Source organism: Lipotes vexillifer, unplaced genomic scaffold, assembly GCF_000442215.2.
Source record: "Lipotes vexillifer unplaced genomic scaffold, Lipotes_vexillifer_v1.1 scaffold445, whole genome shotgun sequence".
Lineage (NCBI taxonomy): Eukaryota > Metazoa > Chordata > Mammalia > Artiodactyla > Lipotidae > Lipotes > Lipotes vexillifer.
In genome coordinates, this window is record NW_006774995.1 from 1,818,129 (window position 1) to 1,839,341 (window position 21,213).

Sequence of the window (21,213 nt, forward strand, 5' to 3'; positions counted from 1 at the left end):
ATGCCGAGTAAGTCATTTGGAATAATTTTAAAAGGTTTTAGGAATACTTAACCAATTTAATTTGGTTATATTCCCTTTTTTGTATATTACAATTTGGATATAAAATTAAAATCTTTCTCTAGCTAAATTTCAATGACCTATTCCAGTGAGGGGAAAAGAAGTCTAAGCTATGGGAAAATTATTATAAAAAAATCTAGTATTAAAAAACTTAATACACAGTCTTATATAAAATAATAATGTCTTATAATTCATGAAATACAATAAAATCTATGGAAATTTTCAGAAAACTAAAACATTTTTGCTAAATACCATTAAAATAACCCATTCTTTTGTAGTATTACCTGTAAACCGCAGCAGCCTACAGCATTCATTATGGAAGCATTGTGAATAACTCGGTAAGGGATTCCCAGTTTTGTTGCTCTCAGAATAAGATCACTATGTGTTGTAGCTCTGTAGTGAGAAAAGATCAGGTTGGATTAAACTAACCACGGCTGACTTTTTAAGACAGTAAAGCCACAGCATTTCATGAGCTCAAGTCAATCAAAGGGTCAAGGACACTGCTTTCCCTCAAATATTTCAAGGCACCTGCATAACACTTTCATCTGGGCTTCTGTGCAAGAAAAGTGTAAGTTTACACAGGCCCTGTACAATGTTGAACTGCACCTTTAACACTCTTAAAGCAGCCTTGGCAGCTACAGAAAAAAGGGAACTTTTAACTTGCTCTTTTTGTCCTGTTAACACCTGCAAAAGACATCTGTGGAATATTACTCAGCAACTGAACTCCTGAGTAGCAATTCTCAAATGTTTTGGTCTTAGGGTCCCTTTAAACTCTTAAAATTTCTGCTACAGAGTTCCAAATTATGGCACTAGACTTCCTCCTTGATTTCTGCTCTATTTTGAAGGCTTTGTTTCTGTATAAGGCACAATTTACAGAACATTTTCACAGCCTGTAGATCAGAGTTCTGACTGATATATTCCTAGTTGGATTTTATCTGTCTAGCAGTCATTTTATTTATAACAGTTTTCAGCCTGGTTGTCACTGTGCATAATTAGTATGTGTAAGGGTGTGCCTATTCTGCCTGCTGCCTTCCCTTTTTTGAGATAGATCGAACGATTATAATTAGATAGATTGGGGTAAGAGAGAATCCATATAAATATAAATATGGATACTGTGAAACTTAACCCCATATCAATTTAGAACTGCATTATTAACGGCATGTTTCCCCCTTGATGAAAACTCCAGGCCCTACTGGGGAAAGCAACATTAGCATGTTTGAGAAACTACATACAAACAAGCAGAACCTGTCAACTGATCAATGCATACCAAGTAGGAAGATCAAGGGCTTTCACCCCACGAGGCAGTCAGAAACAGATTAAAGAATGCCCACCAGGGAAGTCTGTTTTAAATCACACACATAAAATACAAACTACTATAAAAATAATCCTAAATTTGATTTAAAGTAAGCTTTTAAAAAATAAATGCCAGTTATAAGTTTTTAATATCACTTTCAACAGAATTTCACTATTTAACACTAAGCTAAGGGAAAACTGAATTAGTTACTTGATACGTTATTTAAACAGATGAGCAGAAGGAAAAACTGGTTTAAAATTATTCTCTTTTTATCACAAGTTCATTTAAAACGACCAGATGTGGTTGGTGTACTATGAAGATTTAATGACCTGGCAAAGTGATTTGATTTTGTGAAACTGATATAAATGTGATTAAATTAGCCTTTCAGATTTCTGCTATGAAAAACTCTGATAAAATTGGTATTTTATCATCACAACTACCTAGATTATATTGTTTCATTAAAAAAAAAAAGAACTGTACGAACCATGGGCTTAACACCCTTATACTGGGCATTCCTCCAGGTCCATGGCTCATGAAAATGTTTCACTGTAGTGACTGGGAAAGTGTGTGCATGCGTGTGCATGCGTGTGCACTGCCGTGTGTAAAGACAAATTTATTACTATTTCTGGGCATGTGGCTCTATCTAAAGTCACATATACTTATATACACACACATATTGCTCCAGATAGAGCCACATGCCCAGAAATAGTAAATGTTTCTTAATAATATACTTGGAATTGCTCTGAAGGCAATTTCAAAAGAGGAGATTCAAGAATGTTGCGATCGGGCTTCCCTGGTGGCGCAGTGGTTGAGAATCTGCCTGCTAATGCAGGGGACACGGGTTCGAGCCCTAGTCTGGGAGGATCCCACATGCCGTGGAGCAGCTGGGCCCGTGAGCCACAACTGCTGAGCCTGCGCATCTGGAGCCTGTGCTCCGCAACAAGAGAGGCCGCGATAGTGAGAGGCCCATGCACCATGATGAAGAGTGGCCCCCACTTGCCACAGCTGGGGAAAGCCCTCGCACAGAGGCGAAGACCCAACACAGCCAAAAATAAATAAATAAACAAATGTGGGGTTTAAAGAAAAAAGAATATTATTTTAAAAAAAAAGAATGTTGTGATCAATGAAATCAATAAAATGAAATTCATAAAGGTGACAATTTAAATGTATAAGGCTTAGTATGTCTATTTTAAATTTTATTTTATAATAACATTAATTTGCAGAATGGAAGCAATTAAATGATCCATGTTAAGGCACACAGGAGACAGGTGAATAAAGGTATATTTGTGTGTGTGTATGTGTGTGCGTGTACCATGAACATATTACAGAGCATATTAAAATAGCGAATGGAATAAAAACAGAACCATCTTTAGAAAGAATTTTTTTTTTTAATTTATTTATTTTTCGCTGTGTTGGGTCTTCGTTGTTGCATGGGCTTTCTCTAGTTGCAGTGAGTCGGGGCTACTCTTTGCTGCAGTGCATGGGCTCTCATTGCAGTGGCTTCTCTTGTTGCGGAGCATGGGCTCTAGGCACATGGGTTTCAGTAGTTGCAGCATGCAGGCTCAGCAGTTGTGGTGCATGGGCTTAGCTGCTCCGCAGCATGTGGGATCTTCCCGGACCAGGGATTGAACCCGTGATCCCTGCACTGGCTGGCAGATTCTTAACCACTGTGCCACCAGGGAAGTCCAGAAGGAATCTGTTTAATGATGACCCTGTTCAACTGCTCTTTATGGGGACAGAAAGCTTAAGACTGTCATCTCTCACATGACTGAGTCAGATCTACTGATGCAGAACATTTTTAGAGTCATTTACATTATTTATGTGATTAACTTCCACATTCCTTTTAATAACCTAGATTAAAAGGGCAAAGATGAGAACTACACCAACTGACTTAACTTACTTTCAATTACCTTCTCCATGAATTTAAGATTGCTGGAGATAGACGGTGCTGATGGATGCACAACAATGTGAATGTTCTTAACGCCACTGAACTGTACACTCAAAAATGGTTAAAATAATAAATTTTTAAATATTTTAAAAATATTAGAAAATTTTAAAAAATTAGAAAAAAGAATTTAAGATTGAGTAAGCAGTTTTCCCTTCTTTTTGAAATTTTTATTCAAATAAGTAGAAAGGGGCTTAAAATTAAACAAAGTACATTTTTTTGGTCATATATATACATGGAAGAATTTCAGTGCCTCGTTGCCTTCTGTATTCCCTTCCTGGTCTATCCATTTAATTAACTCAAATTCTGATTCTTCAAGGCCCAATTAAAATTTACACATTCCTTACCACCCTGTCTCCAGCTACTATATCCCAACAGTAATCCAGCAGATAAATGAAAAATAACTACAGTTACAGTAAATATTACATAAATCCAAATACAATATTATATATGATTAGTCACTGACATAGGGAAAATTAACTGGCTAGAAGTTTAAAAAAAAAAAAGCACTTACTCCTGAATAAAATAAGGGAGGATTCATGGAAGAGGTGGTATCTAAGCTGGGTCTTAAAGAGTCTACTATTTCACTAAATAGAAACTAGGAAGAACAGTCTGTTTAAGGAAAAAGCACGAGCAATGACATGGAGAACGAATACTGCAAAACATTTACAAAATGGCAAAGTTATACAATTTGGCTCTACCATAGTCAAAAAGAAGAGTAGCCAAAGGAAGAAGCAGATAAACTGTTAAAAGATTTAAGGCCACGAAGTCACTGAAGGATTCTGAGTAGCGTCACAGCACTTTCTCTGGGCCTCAGTTTTTTCATTTACATTGAAGTTTCCCTTCCACCCCAACCCCCCACATCCTACCCCACAATCTTACCCCACAATCTTCAACTATTAATCAGACCTTGCTCAAGCACCAACTCCTCCATAAAATAAAGCCTTTAAGTTTACACACGCTTTTCTATCCTCACCTTCCACTTAACCTTTCAGCAGTACATCAAAGCTGACCACTCTTTCTTTTCTAAAACATTCTCTTTTCTTGGCTTCTGTAACAGCACACTCTATCGGTTTTCCTCCTCCTCTGCTCTTGAGACCATGAAATGCCAGTTTCCTAGGGATTGATCATCCTAGGTCTTCTGTTCTTGCTCTTGTTCCTTCCTAATGTGATTCCATCCACTACTCAGGTTTTAAATACCATCTAAATACTGATGACTTCAAAAGTCATATAACCAGGATAAGTCCTCCCTTGAGTTCCAGTAGCAGATATCAAACTGTCTATATGACATCCAAAACTTAAAACATTTCCAGAACCAATTCTTGTTTCTCCCAGCCCTTTTTCCTGCTGGTTTTCATCATTTCAAAAAATGGCATCATCAACTACTCAGTTACTAAAGCCAGAATCCTTGAAGACTTACTTCTTTCCTTTTCCTCATCTACTATATACATCCGAGCATTTTTCCTTCTAAATTCTTCCCAGTTTGTCTTTTTCTCTCTTGTACCAGAGCCACCCTTGCCTCCCTAAAACCCATTCACCCAAGCATTTAGAGTGATCTTTTAAGAATGTCAATGAGATTGTGATTACTTGCTGCTTATAATCCTCTAAAAGTTTACCACTGTACTTCAAACAAAATCCCTACTCCCTCCAAAGCCTTACATGTCTGGATCCCACCTACCTATTTAACTCCTTCCCAGGTCCCTTTTTCCTTCACTCACTGAGCTCCAACCACTCTGGCCTTTCAGTTACTTGAATACATTCTTGCTGTTCCCTCTGCTTAGAATGTTCTTCCCTTCTGCTTTTACTTTTACTTTTTAGATACCTGCTTAAATATCACCTCCACATGAAGGATTTTCCCTATGACCCTGCATAAATAAGTCTGTTCCTGTTAGTCTCTATTTTTTTTCTTTACAGATTTATTGATTTTTTTTCATTTATTATTTTTTCTTCAACTAATGTCAGTCTCCCTTACTAAACTGTTAACCCCATGAGTTATCATCTAATATATATCCAGCACATAGGAATGCCTGTCATGAGATTGCTGAATGGATGTCAGTCCAAATACACCTGGTCCTCCTTTGTCATGACCTCAGGCAAAATATTAACAATTCTTTCAATTAATATTTAATTGATGTCTACTATAAGCCAAGTATTGTGAAGGAAGCTAGGGAGATAAAAATGTGAAGGACAGCCTACAAATCTAAAGAGTAAATATACAAATAAAAAAATACTTTGTGCAGTAATATATGAAAACTAACATCAGCAGTAAGGAAGAGATATAACTTCTGGTTGGGTTAATTAGGAACTATATCACAGAGAATGTGATGTTTGAGTTGGGCTTTGAAAAATGAGTAGGTTTCTGACACTCAGAAACAGGGCAAAGGGCGTTACAGGTGAGGAAAACAGTTTGAACAAATGCATGACGGTGAGAAAGCATGACGATCAGGGAAGGGCAAACTGGTTGGCCTGAGTGTGGGTTTCAGTACAAGACTGGCAGGACACCAGTAGAAGAGCAGGCTAGACAGTATTTTTCATGTCTGGCCAATGATGGAGCTAATAATAGTCTAATTTTGAGCCCGGGTGAGATTTTAAAATTGTGGATCTACAAACATGAATTTGATCACAGCATAGGTAATGAGTTAAGAATCTACACCTGGACCAGGTAAAAGGCTACTATATTAAATTAGTATAATGAGAGCTTGGATTAGGTAGAATAGTGGCTGCCACAGAGGAAAGGAATGAAAGGATATGAAAAACATGGTAAAACAAAAGTCAACAGCAGTGCTTCTCAAACTGTGGGAAAGGCCAATATTTTTTAAGTTCTAAATTGTCATGGAACATTAGTTTTGTAAAATGCAAAAAAAATAACTATTAGAAAAATAAAATATAAAATAATACAAAATACAAGCTCCAAATTTTTATTATTAGTTCAGCAGAGATAAAATTATTTTGTAAAATTGCTATAAAAGTTTCTAAATGCTTACTTTCAATTTCTGTAGTTATCTCATCATGGACTGGTAAGTTTGTGGGCTGGCAATAGCCTGCAAATCTCACTTCAAGTAGAATTGGTTTACTGGACTTCATCAGTGACTGGATACCATTTGCAACTAAGTATAATAATGATACATAATCTCTGGCACCTCATATTGATATAAATTACTTTCTTTTTGACAGACACATGCATATGTAATTAACATGCACAAAACAATTACATGCACATGTAATTGTTTTGAAAAATATCCTTGGTGGTGGGTTCACAGTGATTTAATTGTCCTTATGTTCCTTAAACTTGTGACATAAATCCTAGGTCACCAGCTGGAGAAAAAGAACTGTTCTGTTTGGCTTGACATTAGAGATTGATGATGCTTGACTAGACAAGTATAAGCCCATCTTTTTAGTAATGGGGAAGAACAGAGCTCCCAATGGATATAAGAAATTGAAATCTGAGGCTTGATAAATGATAAATTCAAGGCAAGTAAAGTGACAACAGTATTGCTAAATAGCAGATGATTAAAAAAGAAAAAAAAAGCCGAGGACAAAGCAAGCAGAAGAGACTTGCACTTACCTGCAAAATAAATGGTAGGTACAACTCTTGATAATGTAATATACTTATTTAATAATGATATACTAGTTTAGGTTATTTGATGCCCTAAGTGACTTTCTAAAAAAATAGCTGAAGCAACAATATAAACTTTAGAGTTGACACTTGATAATCAATGTAAGTGATACATGATGACATCCTTCCCAAATAAATTTTCTTCATTAATCTCAAAGATAATGAAAGTTTAAACTACAAAATTTTAGACAGAGCCTAGGTAAACAGTCCCCTATCAGGACCTGGAAGACAAAGTTTTAAATGTAAGAAAAGAATTCTTAATGATTAAAAAAGTAAATAAATTAAAACTCAAAATATCTCCTTTGACTTACCCAAATGGATCACCAACTACAAGGAATGCGACATCACTGATATCAGCATCCTTTAAAATATTATTCGCTTCCTGTTCCACTTCTTCTCTATCAGCGAGAATCAATTTTCTTCCATAAAACTCTTCCTATAGATTTAAGTCCAATATAAAAATGAGACACAGGTGACCATTTCAACACACACACACCCCTCTCTCACACACACAAAACAGTCTTTGTCTGGGGCCTGTGCAAATCTTGGCAACAATCCAAACAGAGATCATTGACTACAACTCTTCAATGAGCTAGCCCTCTGTATCATGTTGCAATTAAACTCTGTCTTTGGGGCTATCTTAATATCCCAAGAGGAGGTAAACCTCCTAACACCTCAGGCTCTTTGCATTTTAAATTAACCTCTAAATTTGGGTCTAATAGACCAGGCCAAACACTGTAGGATGAATAGAGAACATGTATGCATGAGCCCGACTTCAGGAACACAGTACTGCAGAATAAATATATTAAACAATAATTATACACATACATGGTAGCTGGGTTTGATTAAATTTTCCTTGGGAAATCTATGAGACCTTGACTAAAAAAGAAGATAATTTCAATGAGAAACAGTAGAAAATCAAGATTCAGTTGTTTACAGAACCAGCAAACATTCCTGCATAATTGCAGGAAAGACTAATTTAAAACTGTATTTCCTAGTTCCTGCTAAAAAAGGCAGAGTTGCAGGAGCAAGAAAAGAATTCTAAATATATAAGAATTCTCCATACAAACTGCTTTGTGAACAAATCCACAGAAGTTCAACTGTAAAGCACAAACCCAGGAGGCTGACCTTAACTGGAATGGCAGCATGGAAGTAAGAGTGTGCTAGTGGTCATGGGGTAGTGGTTACAACCTATTATGCAAGATCATGAATCTTATAACTGATTTCCTGTGGAGTAATATATCGACTATAACTCAAATATAGTAAAAGTGGATGCACAGATAAATAATACTATTTCTTACATGTTGAGAAGTTAATTTTTGTCATAAGGATTATATCATATGTCAAAAGTTATAAGGATTGCTGTAATGGAAGAGTATCTGCTACTCAGTAATATTTGTCAAGCAAATGAGTAAATGATTAAGCATTTGAAGATAAAGGCTACAGTTCCAACTGTGATAATTACTTCCTAATACTTAACTAGAATCTGTTCCTCAAATGTGAAAAAAGATTCTTTCCTTTTCTCTGAATATCTTTTTAGAGATAACGTTCCAGAAGTTCCCAATGACAATGATGTTTTCATAGATGAAAATGTTTTATTTTCACTTGTACCACATATTTTTTCTTAATCCTTCATTTTTATACGTGTTACTTTAATCTTGTAAGCCCAATAAACTTAACAGTTGTAGAGGGGACTTTGCTGGTGGTGCAGTGGTTAAGAATCTACCTGCCAATGCAGGGGACACGGGTTCAATCCCTGGTCAGGGGAGATCCCACATGCTGTGGAGCAACTAAGCCCATGCGCCACAACTACTGAGCCTGTGCTCTACAGCCTGCAAGCCACAACTACTGAGTCCACGTGCCACAACTACTGAAGCCTGAGCACCTAGAGACTGCTCTGCAACGAGAAGCCACCGCAATGAGAAGCCCGCACACTACAACCAAGAGTAGCCCCCGCTCGCCGCAAGTAGAGAAAGCCCGTGTGCAGCAACAAAGACCCAATGCAGCCAAAAAACAAAACAAAACAAACAAAAAACAGCTGTGGAACATTTATATTCACATATGTAAGAGAACACACATATGATTATTGAAAACTGAAGGAAACAATGTTCTTTTCTGAACTTCTAACATTTCTTAAAAATTAAGGAGTCACATGTTACTAGGTAAATGCTGGCAGTAATCCTATCCAATATTTTATAAATGACTTAACAACAGAAAACCCACTCTCTCCTCAAGACTTTTATCATGATCACTTCATATTTATCACTTACCCTAACCCAAGAAATATTTCATTATCTAATTGAAACAGATTATTTATTTTTTTAAAACATCCTCCTTAAAGAGAAACACACATTAACACCTCAATATAATCAAAGGTTGATCCTCTTTAAAAAGAATGTTTAAAAAATGGAAGAGATTGCTAAAGCAGAAATAGACTGGTACTACATTATTTTTATCTTAACCACTTATTTATGTATTCGTTCAACCTCTCATTTGAAAAATATTTCTGTGTACGACCTCCATGCCAAGCTCTATGCATGATGTTGGGAAACAGTGTGAATGAGACACACGTGACCTCTGCCCTATGGAGCATAATGTCTAGTGGGGAATTAACTACCACATTATATGTGCTATAGGAACATCAAAGCTATTCAGGGTCAGGAAAGGAAAATTTAAAAAACAAGCAGCACCATTTAACAAATGATTTTAAATTTATACTATATATTATCCAATGACTGATTAGACAGTTTTCGTATAATCTCAGCCCGAATCTTCTCCATTTGTGAAAATGAAGGTAAAACTCAAAATTAGTTCTTAGTTTTCCATTGGTGGGTTTTGTATATAGGGAAGAAAGTAAAAACTAACAGCTAAAATTACTTTTGGGTATTTCTGAAAGGATACACAAGAAATTAGTAATGATTGCCTACAGAAGGAAGAACTGGGATAGAAATCTTTTGATGTATATGCCTTTTAGTATCTTTGAGTTTCAAACCATTTAACATATTACCTACTCAAAAAGTAGAAGAGTAAAGGCTCAAAGTAGCATATGGAAACAAATGCAAGAACAAAATCTTAAAAAGAAAACAAAAACACTAACATTTAAAGTAGGAATGGAAAAATAAGGAGCTTACAAAGGGGACCGAGAAAAATGAAAAAGCAGGAATAAAACCAATAGAGAGCCATGTCTTGAAAGTCGGTTTCAAGGAATTGTCAACTATGTCAAAAGAAGTAAAACAGACAAAAATTCAAAACTATCCTCTGGAGTTCTCAGCTACTAAATAATTGTTCAATAAACAGAGAAGTATTTCAGAGAAATGGAAGTCAGCTTGTAGGAGTCTTGAGACATAAGGGGACATGGGGGGACAAGAGAAGTATACTGCTTTTTCAAAAAGCTTTGGAAAAAGGAGAGAGAAACAGAATAATAACTATGGGGAAAAGAGGTTTAAAAAAGGAGAGTTTTCGGAATGGACAATACACTTGATCCTTGAAGAATGCAGGGGTTAGGGGTGCCGACCCTTCACAAAGTCAAAAATCTGAGTATAACCTATCGTCAGCCCTCCATATCCGTGATTCCTCCATAACCGTGGATTCAACCAACCTCGAATCAAGTAGTACAGTAGTATTTACTATGGAAAAAAAAAACCCAAATATAAGTGGATCTGTGCAGTTCAAACTCAAGTTGTTCAAGGGTCAACTGTATTTGACCCCTGAGAGGACAAAAGGATATTAATATAGATCGAACATAAAGAAGAAAGAATAGTTGACAGGAGTAAGGTTCCAAAGGAATGGAGAGAAGAAGTTTGAAAGAAAACCCATCTAGATGGCATTAGACTTGAACAGGAAGAGAACCTCATCTTACAAGTCATTTTCTAAGACTGGAGGGAGGACAGATTCAGATTTAAGGTAAGGATAAATAAGAAGCTAATAAAGGTCACAGCTGATGGCCTCATTTTTCTCAATGCAAAGTTCTTTACTGTTCTCTCCTATCCCTCCAGTCTCAATCCACAGCAGTTAGATAGGAGGACAAGGGAACAGAGTTGGCTGGTATACCCAGGTGAAGTAGGTTAGGAAGAAAAGAGAAGGAACAATGATAAATATAATTAACACTGCTGTACTCTACGTACGAAAGTTGTTAAGAGAGTAAATCCGAAGAGTTCTCATCACAAGGAAAACAATTCTTTTTCTTTTACTTTGTATCTATATGACATGATAAATGTTCACTAAACTTATTGTAATCATTTCATGATGTGAGAAAGTCAAATCATTATGTCACTTATACACTTTAAACTTTTACAGTGCTGTATATCAATTATATCTCAATAAAACTGGAAGGAAAAAAAGAGGGAAAAGATACACCAGAGGAAAATGAAAGTTATTTTGGTGTTGCCCAAGAACAAGTTATAGCAAATATTTTTCTCCTCCCTGCTTTTGCTCACTATTATTTTTTCTTCAGCAAGGAATGTTCTTTCTCTTCCCCTTACCAAATCTTATCTATAGTAATAACTGTCTCTTGCTCTTCCCCTTATCAAATATCATCTATAATAACAATATCTGTAATAATACATTTACAATGGGCTTACTCTGTGGTCAGGCACTCTTCTAAGAACCTGTGCATATGAATTCATTTAATCTTTACCACAATTTAAGACATAGGCACGATTTTTATTCCTGTTTTACAGATAAGAAAAAGAGCAAAGAAAATTTAAATGACTGCCCAAGGACACAGAACATTAGTTGATTGCAGGACTTCACAGAACAGCAAATGGGGCATAGACAAGCAGAGATGAATGATCTCCTCTGCTTTATGCAGGGTAGCTAGGGCCCCAAAGTTAGTCCTCGCAGGCCATGAGCAGCTTCCTCCATTTATCCTGAGGAACTATACAAATACTATCATTTTGTATTTGGACCATGATTTAAACAAAAGAAACAAAACTAAAATAAAACAATTGAGATGTGTCGTTTTAAAACATAGCTCAAATCCCATCTGTTCCATAGTATTCCCTGACCAGCACAGCCTGAAGTGACCTTCTCTCTTACATGTACCCCAATTGTAATTAATACCTAGTAGCTATTTGAGATAGCTTCTACTACTTAATTGGTGAAAAAGTGTTGGCTTAAATGAAATAATCAAGTTCTTGTCAGCAATATAATTTTATAGTTTCTCTCTTCCACTACTGTCATGAATTGTTATTTACATCTTCCAGTATTATTTAAGTTTTCCTGGGTAAACACAGATGAATCATGACCCACTTGAGAACAAAGATCATAGCTTATATCTCGTTGTATAACGTATATAGGTGCGTTATATCAAATCGGCACATAAGATAATAATTTAGCCACAGAAAGTGCCTAAAGAAATCCAAACTGTATATACCAAAACTAAAACTCTTTCCTGGATTCACTGTCTCTAGTTTAATTAACTTCTGAATAACAGGGAATATATAAATGATACTACCCATCTGGCAATTTGAAAATAATAGCTTTCAATGTAAGAACAGATAAATTCTAGATTTCTTTAGCAACATCCATGTGTGCCTTTTTAAAAAAAAATTATTTTGTGTAATTAGTGATAAAAGGAAGCATATATTCATTAGAGAAAACAGAATTTTCCCATCTTTTTTCACTGTATAATAACTATCAAGAGTTATTGAGACCAGATTGTACGAGCACATCTTAACAACTTTTTAAGTAATTTGTTTAAAAAAGAAAGAAAAGGTAGAAATTAGAGGAAGAAAGTGGCTGAAGATAAAGTGGTTCTAAAATTTTACTGGGCAATATAAGGCATGATTGTATTTATTTATACCTTACTTTATTCCAGAAAGGATTCATTTAAGGTGGCTGATGTATGGAAAGTTGTTCAGGGAAGAACATGAACTGAGGACCTAGAGGGGCTCATGGAGAGCAGATCAGTGGAATTTTGTAACAGGGGGCAGATCCAGGATTGACCACTTTACTTGAATTCTAACTTCTCTGTAGGTGTTCTGTGACGTTATATTTTGTGAAGCTATTATCTATCCCTAAGAGTACAGAGACACATTATGGTCAAAAGTGGTGGATCTCAACTGAGGACTGCTTTGGCCCGTATTCTGGCTCTATCATTCACTATCTGTATGACCCTGGACAAGTTTCTCTGTGCCTCTAAAACTATGAACAGTAATTAAAGAGTAATAATCCTGTTCTACATGTAAAGTGTTTAAAACAGTGCATAATAAGTGTTCTAAAAATATTAGCACTTTTTATTGTTGAGGAATAGAATTCTAGTACCTGAACAAAGTACATATAATTTACCTGTGAGGTTGAGCTCAGCCCCAGATCTTGACCCTGTATGTAGTAACTCTACAAATATGTTTTTGGAAAAAAAAAATAATATCTAAAAAAAATCATAGCAACCAAAATTAACATTTAGCTAGCACTTAAATTTGCAAAGCACTTTCAAATATATCATCTTAATAAATGATATAAACTTAATAGCCTTCCAACTGATTATTATCTCCATTTGACAAATGAAGAAACTGAGGTTTAGAGACGTTTGGAAATGTATCTGTTAACAACTTATGTTTTCTGAACACTTTGGTGCCAGATGCTATGCTAAAATCCTATAAGGTAGGCATTTCTGTGCTCTTTTTACAAAGTAAGAAACTACAGTTAAAGGGCTTGTCCAAGGTCACATGTTAACATGTGACAGAGCAAAGACATAAAACCAGGTCCAATTCTATAAAACTACTGATTTGTCTATATTCTCTAAAAAGATTTTAAGTTCATTCTAATTGTCCTTTATCACTAATTAGAGAGGAACATTTCTATCATCTTGAGCTTGGATATTTTGGCTCCATCCTAATAAACTGGAGCCAACAAATCAAAGCTGGTCATTAGACAATTTTTATTTCAACACATGGCCAATCAAGTAGTGGTCTTTCTTTAAGATTTTAAAGAAACTCTGAGACCTTCAGAATTCTCTGGGCTGTGAATCTGAGAGGCCAGAAGGCCTGAAATTCTCTAGGTCACCTTTTTCTCTGGAAGACTTGATAGACCAGACAATCCTAAAATGTTCTCCCTCCTCCTATAACATGTCCATCAATCTTTTCATCTTAATTTACATTGTATTTGAAATTTGACAATGAACCTGAATTTGACCCCTCCTCCAAAATTTACTGAGCCCTTAACCAAAGCCAGGAAAATGTATGATATATTAGCAAATTCTACGGTTACTAAGTTCCAGGCTCACTCAATACATCCAAGTGTATGGGTATAAGCCTTACTGGGAGATGTCTATTCAAAGGTTAGATCTCTCTGGATATGATAGACAGATAGATCTCTCTGGATATGATAGACAGATAGATCTCTCTGGATATGATAGACCATTCCCTATGGAAATACTTCAGAGGGGGGAGGCTTTCAGCTTGGTTCCTGAAAATACATAACCAACTCATTAAGGCTGTGTCAGCACCTCATTAGCACTCAACTCAGAAAGGATTTCTTGGCTATCTCATGAAATACGGGATTCTGATAATTATCCCCAGGAGTGTAAAATAACTTTCCTATTTAATGGAGAAAGCTACACAATTAGACTTGTAAAGTAAGAAAAAGCACGCTTTCATTTTCCAAGTCACTTGGTTAGTGTGTTATTTCCATTCTTGTACTCCTCAGATTCTTAATAATAAGCAGGGCATATGTTTTAAAGGGTTTGAACCAACAGACCTGAAAAATTCGGCTCAGCTTGGTGTAATAAAAATCAGTTGTTAAATATCGTTCTTCCCAGGAGGCTGGAAAGCCTTAAGCACCTACCAGAACTTCCTTCCCTACAGTCAGGACTGAGGTATAGGCTTCCAGATACACTCGACTGCAGCGTCTTAGAACTTCCAGCCCCTTGACTGTGATGTCCTTGGCATCTCCCAGGCCCAAACCGATCATGTAAAGCATTTCAAAGTCCAGGGGTAGGGAGACTGCAGGACGAAATGAATAAGAAAATCAAGAGTCAGCTACATGGAGGATGCCTAAAATCTAGTGATGAACACTTAGACGAAAACCAAAATAGCACGAGGAGGGACGGCATGTCACAAGGAGGGAGGTTTAAGAACCTTACTTCAAGCCTTTTAAATAAGGACTGTACTGTTTATAAACAACCCTACCCACTTTCTCTCTTGTTACACAAACCTAGGATCAATTACCCTTTGAGAGAATCGTAGCTGGGTCACCGTCCTCCCCAAACTCTTATCTGCCGCGGTTTCCCAGACGAAGCTGCCCAACCCGACGCTTTGCGCAGAGATAGGATCCACGCTGCAGCCTCACCTACGGTGCCGCAAAGCGCCAGCGCTGCGCTTTGCGGCACTTTACGACTAGCTGGAAGTGATGGCTCGTTCTGGCACCTGGCTGGGCGACCTTGTCCCGCCGCGACTAAGAATGATACCCAGGCTGCTAGGGCGGAGAGGCGAAAAGTCAGCCGATCGGAGGGAGTCTGACCAGTGCCCCCAGCATGACCTTTGGGAACGGACGAGGCCTGCCCGCGATCCCCTATGTTTAAGCCCCCAGCCTGGGACCGGCTAAGTGCAGGAGCTCTTCGCCCGCGAGGAAATCCGGCCGCGAAGTTGGCCCGAGGAGCCCCACGCCCTCCCCCTCTCCTCATCCAGACACACTAGGCGTGGCGGGTGGAAGGGGTTTCCCTAGTCTGCCCTGGGATTGCCCAAGTGCGCATGTTCCCATCCTCGCCTTTTCATTCGGCCGTAGTTTCACCAGCTGCCTCCCTCGTGAGCTGCCAGCTTGGCGAACCCGTTGGTGAGTGTTAGTTCAGATTTCCCAGCGGGGCGGTGATTCCTTGGGCTTGTCCCCAAGACCTCATTCTGGAGTGCCCCAAGGGGCGTGACGGGAATCTGTCTCAGTCATCGTCAGTGTCGGGAAGGCCAGGACCCTCCTGTGCCCCGAGAAGTGACTCTTAAGAATGCTCAAGGATTTCAGACCTCGTCCCAATGCTTCCACAGGGGGAATTCTTAAAGTGGTTGGTTAAATGAAGTTCCGTTCCAATGTCGAAATGATTTGTTTTGACTGAATATGCTCTTCCTAAGGTCACCAATGACCTCATCCAAGTTCAGAAGACAAGTTCCATTGCTTATCTCAGTAGACAGTGTTGATTATGTCAGTTTTCCTTGTGCTTCTCTGACAATGCCTTGTGTCTTTTTTGCTCAACTCTGCTTCCTTTAGCCTAGGCTTATCTTTTCTCCCCGAATTTCATCCACCTTTTGGCCTTCTCATTGTGTACACTCTTAGTGGTTGGCTCTATCCACTCACATATCAATTCATTCCTCAATAAACAAAAATAAACTCAAAATGTCTCATAGATGTAAGTGAAAAACTTGAAACTTCCAAAGGAAAACAGGAGAAAATATTTGTGACCCTACTTAGGCAAAGATTTCTTAGGTGCAATACCAAAAGCATGATGCAGAAAAGATAAAATGAAAAAATTGTACTTAAACAAAATAAAAACTATGGTCTTCAGAAAACACTGAAACCACACACTGGGAGAAAATATTTGCAAAGCATGTATCTGGTAGAAGACTTATATTGAGAACATACAAAGAACTCTCAAAACACAATAATAAGAAAACAAATTAATTTTTTAAATGGGGAAGTATTATGAGCAGACACATCCCCAAAGAAGTTATATGAATAGCAAATAAACATTTGAAAAGATGCAAAACATCATTAGACATTAGGGAAATAAAAAATAAAACCACCATGAGCTACTACTACACACGTATTAGAATGGCTAAAGTCAAAAACAAAAACAAAATCCTGTATATTCAGTCTCAAGATTTCAAATATCTATGTTTTGCTGACTCAAATTTCAACCTCCCATTCAGACCTCCTCCTCAGCATCCTGTATTTAACTTCCTTCTGGAAATCACCTAGATAACCCAGAGGCATGTCAAATCCAACACACCCAAAGCTGAATCCATCAGCTTTCAACTTGGCTTTTCCTTCTATGTTATCTACTTTGATGGGAAGACTTTGTTATCTACTGACTCTTATCCAATCCAGACACCTGGAAATCACCTCACATTTTAATCCGACAATCTGCTGGTCTTTCTTAGTAGAAACCATACCTACTATCACAATCTTGATTCAGGTCCTCATTATGTCACTCCTGCGGCTGGTCACCATGTCTCCCTCACATTCATCCTTCTCTCAGGACCCAGGGAGATCTAACTAAGATACAATCTGAAAATGTCACTCCACTTCTAAATCCTTATCAGGCCAAGAGAAAGTCCAGGCTCCTTTATATATCCCACAAGATCATCCATGATATGACAACTGCCTACCTCCATAGCTTCATCTGTCTCCATTACATACCATGAGCTTTTTCTCTAGCAGTACAGTTCTGTGCCCACAACATGCTGCTCTGTGCCTTTAGTCAGGCAGCCACCTCAGCATAGAATACCCTCTCCCATTTTCTCCTGCCTAAATCACTGCTACCCATTCTTTAAGACTAAACTCAGCAAGCAGTCCCAGAGATCCCCCAGCTAGTTTAGGTTGTCTCCTTTTTCTTTTCTTTTTTTTTTTTTAAATTATTTTTAATTAATTAATTAATTTTTGTCTGTGTTGGGTCTTCATTTCTGCGCGAGGGCTTCCTCTAGTTGTGGCGAGCGGGGGCCACTCTTCATCGCGGTGCGCGGGCCTCTCACTGTCGCGGCCTCTCTTGTTGCGGAGCACAGGCTCCAGACCCGCAGGCTCAGTAGTTGTGGCTCACGGGCCCAGTTGCTCCGCGGCATGTGGGATCTTCCCAGACCAGGGCTCGAACCCGTGTCTCCTGCATTGGCAGGCAGATTCTCAACCCCTGCGCCACCAGGGAAGCCCGGTTGTCTCCTTTTTCTTACAGTAACACTCCACACATATACTTATTGGTCAAGTTAAGTGTTTTGTAATTGTGTATCTTCTTTACCAAACTGTAAATTTCACGAAGTCAGGGACTGTATTTTATTTATATTCTTATCCCTAAGTCTTAGCACAGTGTCTGGCACATGGTAGGTATTCAATAAATCTTTATTAAATAGGTCATTATCCACTACTAGCTGAGCAATTTCTTTGAGATGATGTCTTTTCTGTCTTTATGAAATGCAGGGAGTGATATGCTTTTGATGACTACTAAAAAATCATTGAAGAATTATCAAACATAAAGATGCCTTGCTTATGACACTTTAGAAAGTCATTTATGTTGAAAGGCTTATGACACATATCACACATATTTTATGCGCACAAAACATACATACCTAAGCATATAGCTGATTAAATGATATCATATTTAGTATGTAAATTTTCCAATGTACTGGTCATTTTTTAACATGTTTTTGTTTTTGTTTTCTTTGAGTGATTTCAGACAGCTTCACAGGGAAAGGACATTGCCAAAAAGAATAATTAGTAATCCAAAGGAAGGTATACTTTATCTCCTTTCAGGAAATCTGTATTGAAAATGAAGTTATTCTGAGTAGGTAAAGAAATATTGTATTTTTAGATACAGAAGTAATTTCAAGTCTTACTTTTCAAAATTCAGTTAAAGGAACTTACTTTCACTATAGAATTCTTGAACAAACCAACCTTTCTTCCTGCCTTCATTTCTCAATAGCAGGGTGAATTTGGAGGACTTTTCTGGAGGTAGATTGATAAAGGTGTTAAGGCAGTCCTTTTCCTCCTCAACTCAATATAAGCGGCAAAAACTGGTCTCATCTTTTTTTACAGAATTATTCTGTGTGATTTGGTTTCTCCCTTGCCATGTAAAACAGGTTTCAAGTATGATTGCATTTCCCCCAACAATTTATCATTAAAAATTTCAAATATATAGAAAAGTTAAAACAATTTTACAGTGTGTCCCCACAGTGACCTCCTACGTTCTACAGTTTTAACATTTTGCTGTATTTTTTCAATCATATATTTATCCACCCACTCAGCCATCAACCCATGTTATTATTTTGTTGCATTTCCAAGGGAGTTACAGACATAAGTACACATATGACTGCATTTTGCATGAAAGATAAACCCCTCATCTAGGTAGCAGATTAACAAAACATACATATCTAAGCATATAGCTGATTAAATGATATCATTTCTTCATCTAATTTCAGCAGGGCCTTGAGAATTTTGCTTTAAAACAGTTTCAAATTAGTTTTTAATCAACACTGTAACATTATTTTGATGATAATGAAAGCAAATAGAATATTTATTTCTAATGTCATAGCAAATATGAAATTTCATACGTAGCAGAAGACAGAGGCATGGTTATAGAGAACCATTATTCTAGGGGGAAAAAAGTGGAGGGGGGTAAAAGCCTTTTTAATGTAAAGAATAACAAGGATGCATGGGGGGGCTGAAGAGTTTTCTGTTTTCTATTTCTCCTTTCATGTAGGACAATACCAAATCATTCCTGAGTGTAAACATTCATGCCTTTCCTGAAAGATCTTTAAGATGCTTTCATAACCTTTGTTAGTACCTCATTTTTAGTACCTTCACTGTCAGAAATTCTTCTTATAGCTAATCTAAGACCTTCAAGCAGTAGTCATAAAATGTGAAAAAGAGATGCAGATAGTCATAAGAAGTTAATACTGATGGGTTTTCCATTCCATTGTCATGAACACATCATATAGCAGTTTTATATTAAAGTGATAACACATAGTTGAGACACTGCATTACATTATGAACAAATTGTAATTACCTTACATCTGAAAGGAGTCATCCATCAATTTTCCTATTTGAGTTCATTGTATGTCTTTTGAAAAGAAGATATCAGGGCTACTGAGTAAACTCCATCTGACCTTATTGTGAATAGAGAGTATTATTTTACTCTGAAGCTGTTCCCAGAGATTGCCTCTTTGTTAGAGGAAATTTTGATTAATATTCGTAGAGCTTAGAAACCCTGAATTGATTGTCATTATTTTCTAACAATTCACAAATAAGTTATAATTAAACATAGCGTTGCTTCAGAAGACAGAGTTATATTTACTAAGATCAAGAAAAGTTCTGAAGTTACATTATTGTGCATTTGCTTACTCAGGGGGAAAAAAGGTAATTGTTTATTCAGGGATCTTGCTCATCTACACATTTTACATGATGTGATCATGTAAAATGCACAATAATATTTTTTTTAAAAAACCTCCATATCCATAGTGATTTTCTGTGAAAAATATGGAATTTTTACTGTTATTTTTAACCTTAGCTTAATAGATTGAAAGAGTAACCATGTGGACTGATTGTAAGAAAATCACTTACAGCCCTATATTTTTGTGTAAAGTAACTCCCCAAGATGTTTCCTTGTGTGTGTAAACTTTTTTCTTCATTTCTAACCCATTTTTATACTTGGCAATTCCTTCCTCCAAAGAATATTGCTAAAGAGGTAGAATCAGGGATACATAGTTTCACTCTTTCTATGCTTAAAAAACTACATCCTGCCCTTTTAAGATTTATTTAGGGAAACATATCTCAATTAGCCAAGATTTGGTGGGAGAAGGAGGGTTGTTTCCCCTTCACTCAAAAGCCAAGGTTCTTAAAAGTAGTCTATCAACCCACACACACCCCCTCACTCTACTACTCTTATATTTCTCTGACCTCACTTCCTGCTATTCTCCCTACCACCACCCCCCCACAGATATCTGTGTGGCTCTGGCTCCACTTCCTTGGAAGTCTTTGCCCAAAACTTACCTCCTTAGTGAGGCCTAATCTGTACAACACTGACACTTCCAATCATTTCATCTGCTCTTTCCCCCCAGAGCACATGTTCATCTTCTAACATAACTGTATAATTTACTTACTTATTACGTTTATTGTCCATGTTGTCCCAGAATATAAGCACCACAAGGGCAGGGGTTTGTTGTTCCATTTGATTTACTAATGTGAAGGAAATACCTAGAACAGTGTTTGGCACATATGCTCAATAGATGTATGTTGAATGAATGAGTGCATATCTACATATGGTAATATATTGTAAATACATTTTTTATTCATAAGGGAAGAACTGTGCAGAGAGAAGTTTGCATAATTATTAAGAACTCAGGTTTTCGTGTCATTCAGACCTTGGTTTAAGTTTCGGTGTTTTCTGTTCAGTAGTATTATTGAACCAAACTTGGGTCTGCTTACCTGCGCACAATAAAGCCAATCTACTGACAATGAGTTGTGGTGATGGGAAGTGCAGCATTTATTGCAGGGTGCCAAGCAAGGAGAATAGGCAGCTCATGCTCAAAAGACCCAAACTCCCCAATGGCTTTCAAGGAAGGGGTTTAAAGGCACTGTGAGGGAGGGGACTGCAGGGTACATGATCAGCTC

General features: G+C 37.2%; 1 protein-coding gene across 2 annotated transcripts in view; it reads right to left on the minus strand.

The window, feature by feature from the left end:
* Nucleotides 1-14,913, minus strand: part of DPH5 (diphthamide biosynthesis 5) — a 37,249-nt gene extending 22,336 nt beyond the window's left edge. Inside the window, exons 1-3 of one of the 2 annotated variants that reach the window (XM_007449620.1) lie at nucleotides 14,698-14,913; nucleotides 7,224-7,348; nucleotides 342-450 (exon numbers count right to left, since the gene is read on the minus strand). In XM_007449620.1, coding sequence (XP_007449682.1) covers nucleotides 342-450; nucleotides 7,224-7,348; nucleotides 14,698-14,832 — 369 coding nt within the window. In that variant the 5' untranslated portion in view covers nucleotides 14,833-14,913. The remainder of the gene's footprint in view (nucleotides 1-341; nucleotides 451-7,223; nucleotides 7,349-14,697) is intronic. The other variant, XM_007449621.1, reaches the window with a different exon arrangement.
* Between the last annotated feature and the right edge of the window lie 6,300 nt (nucleotides 14,914-21,213).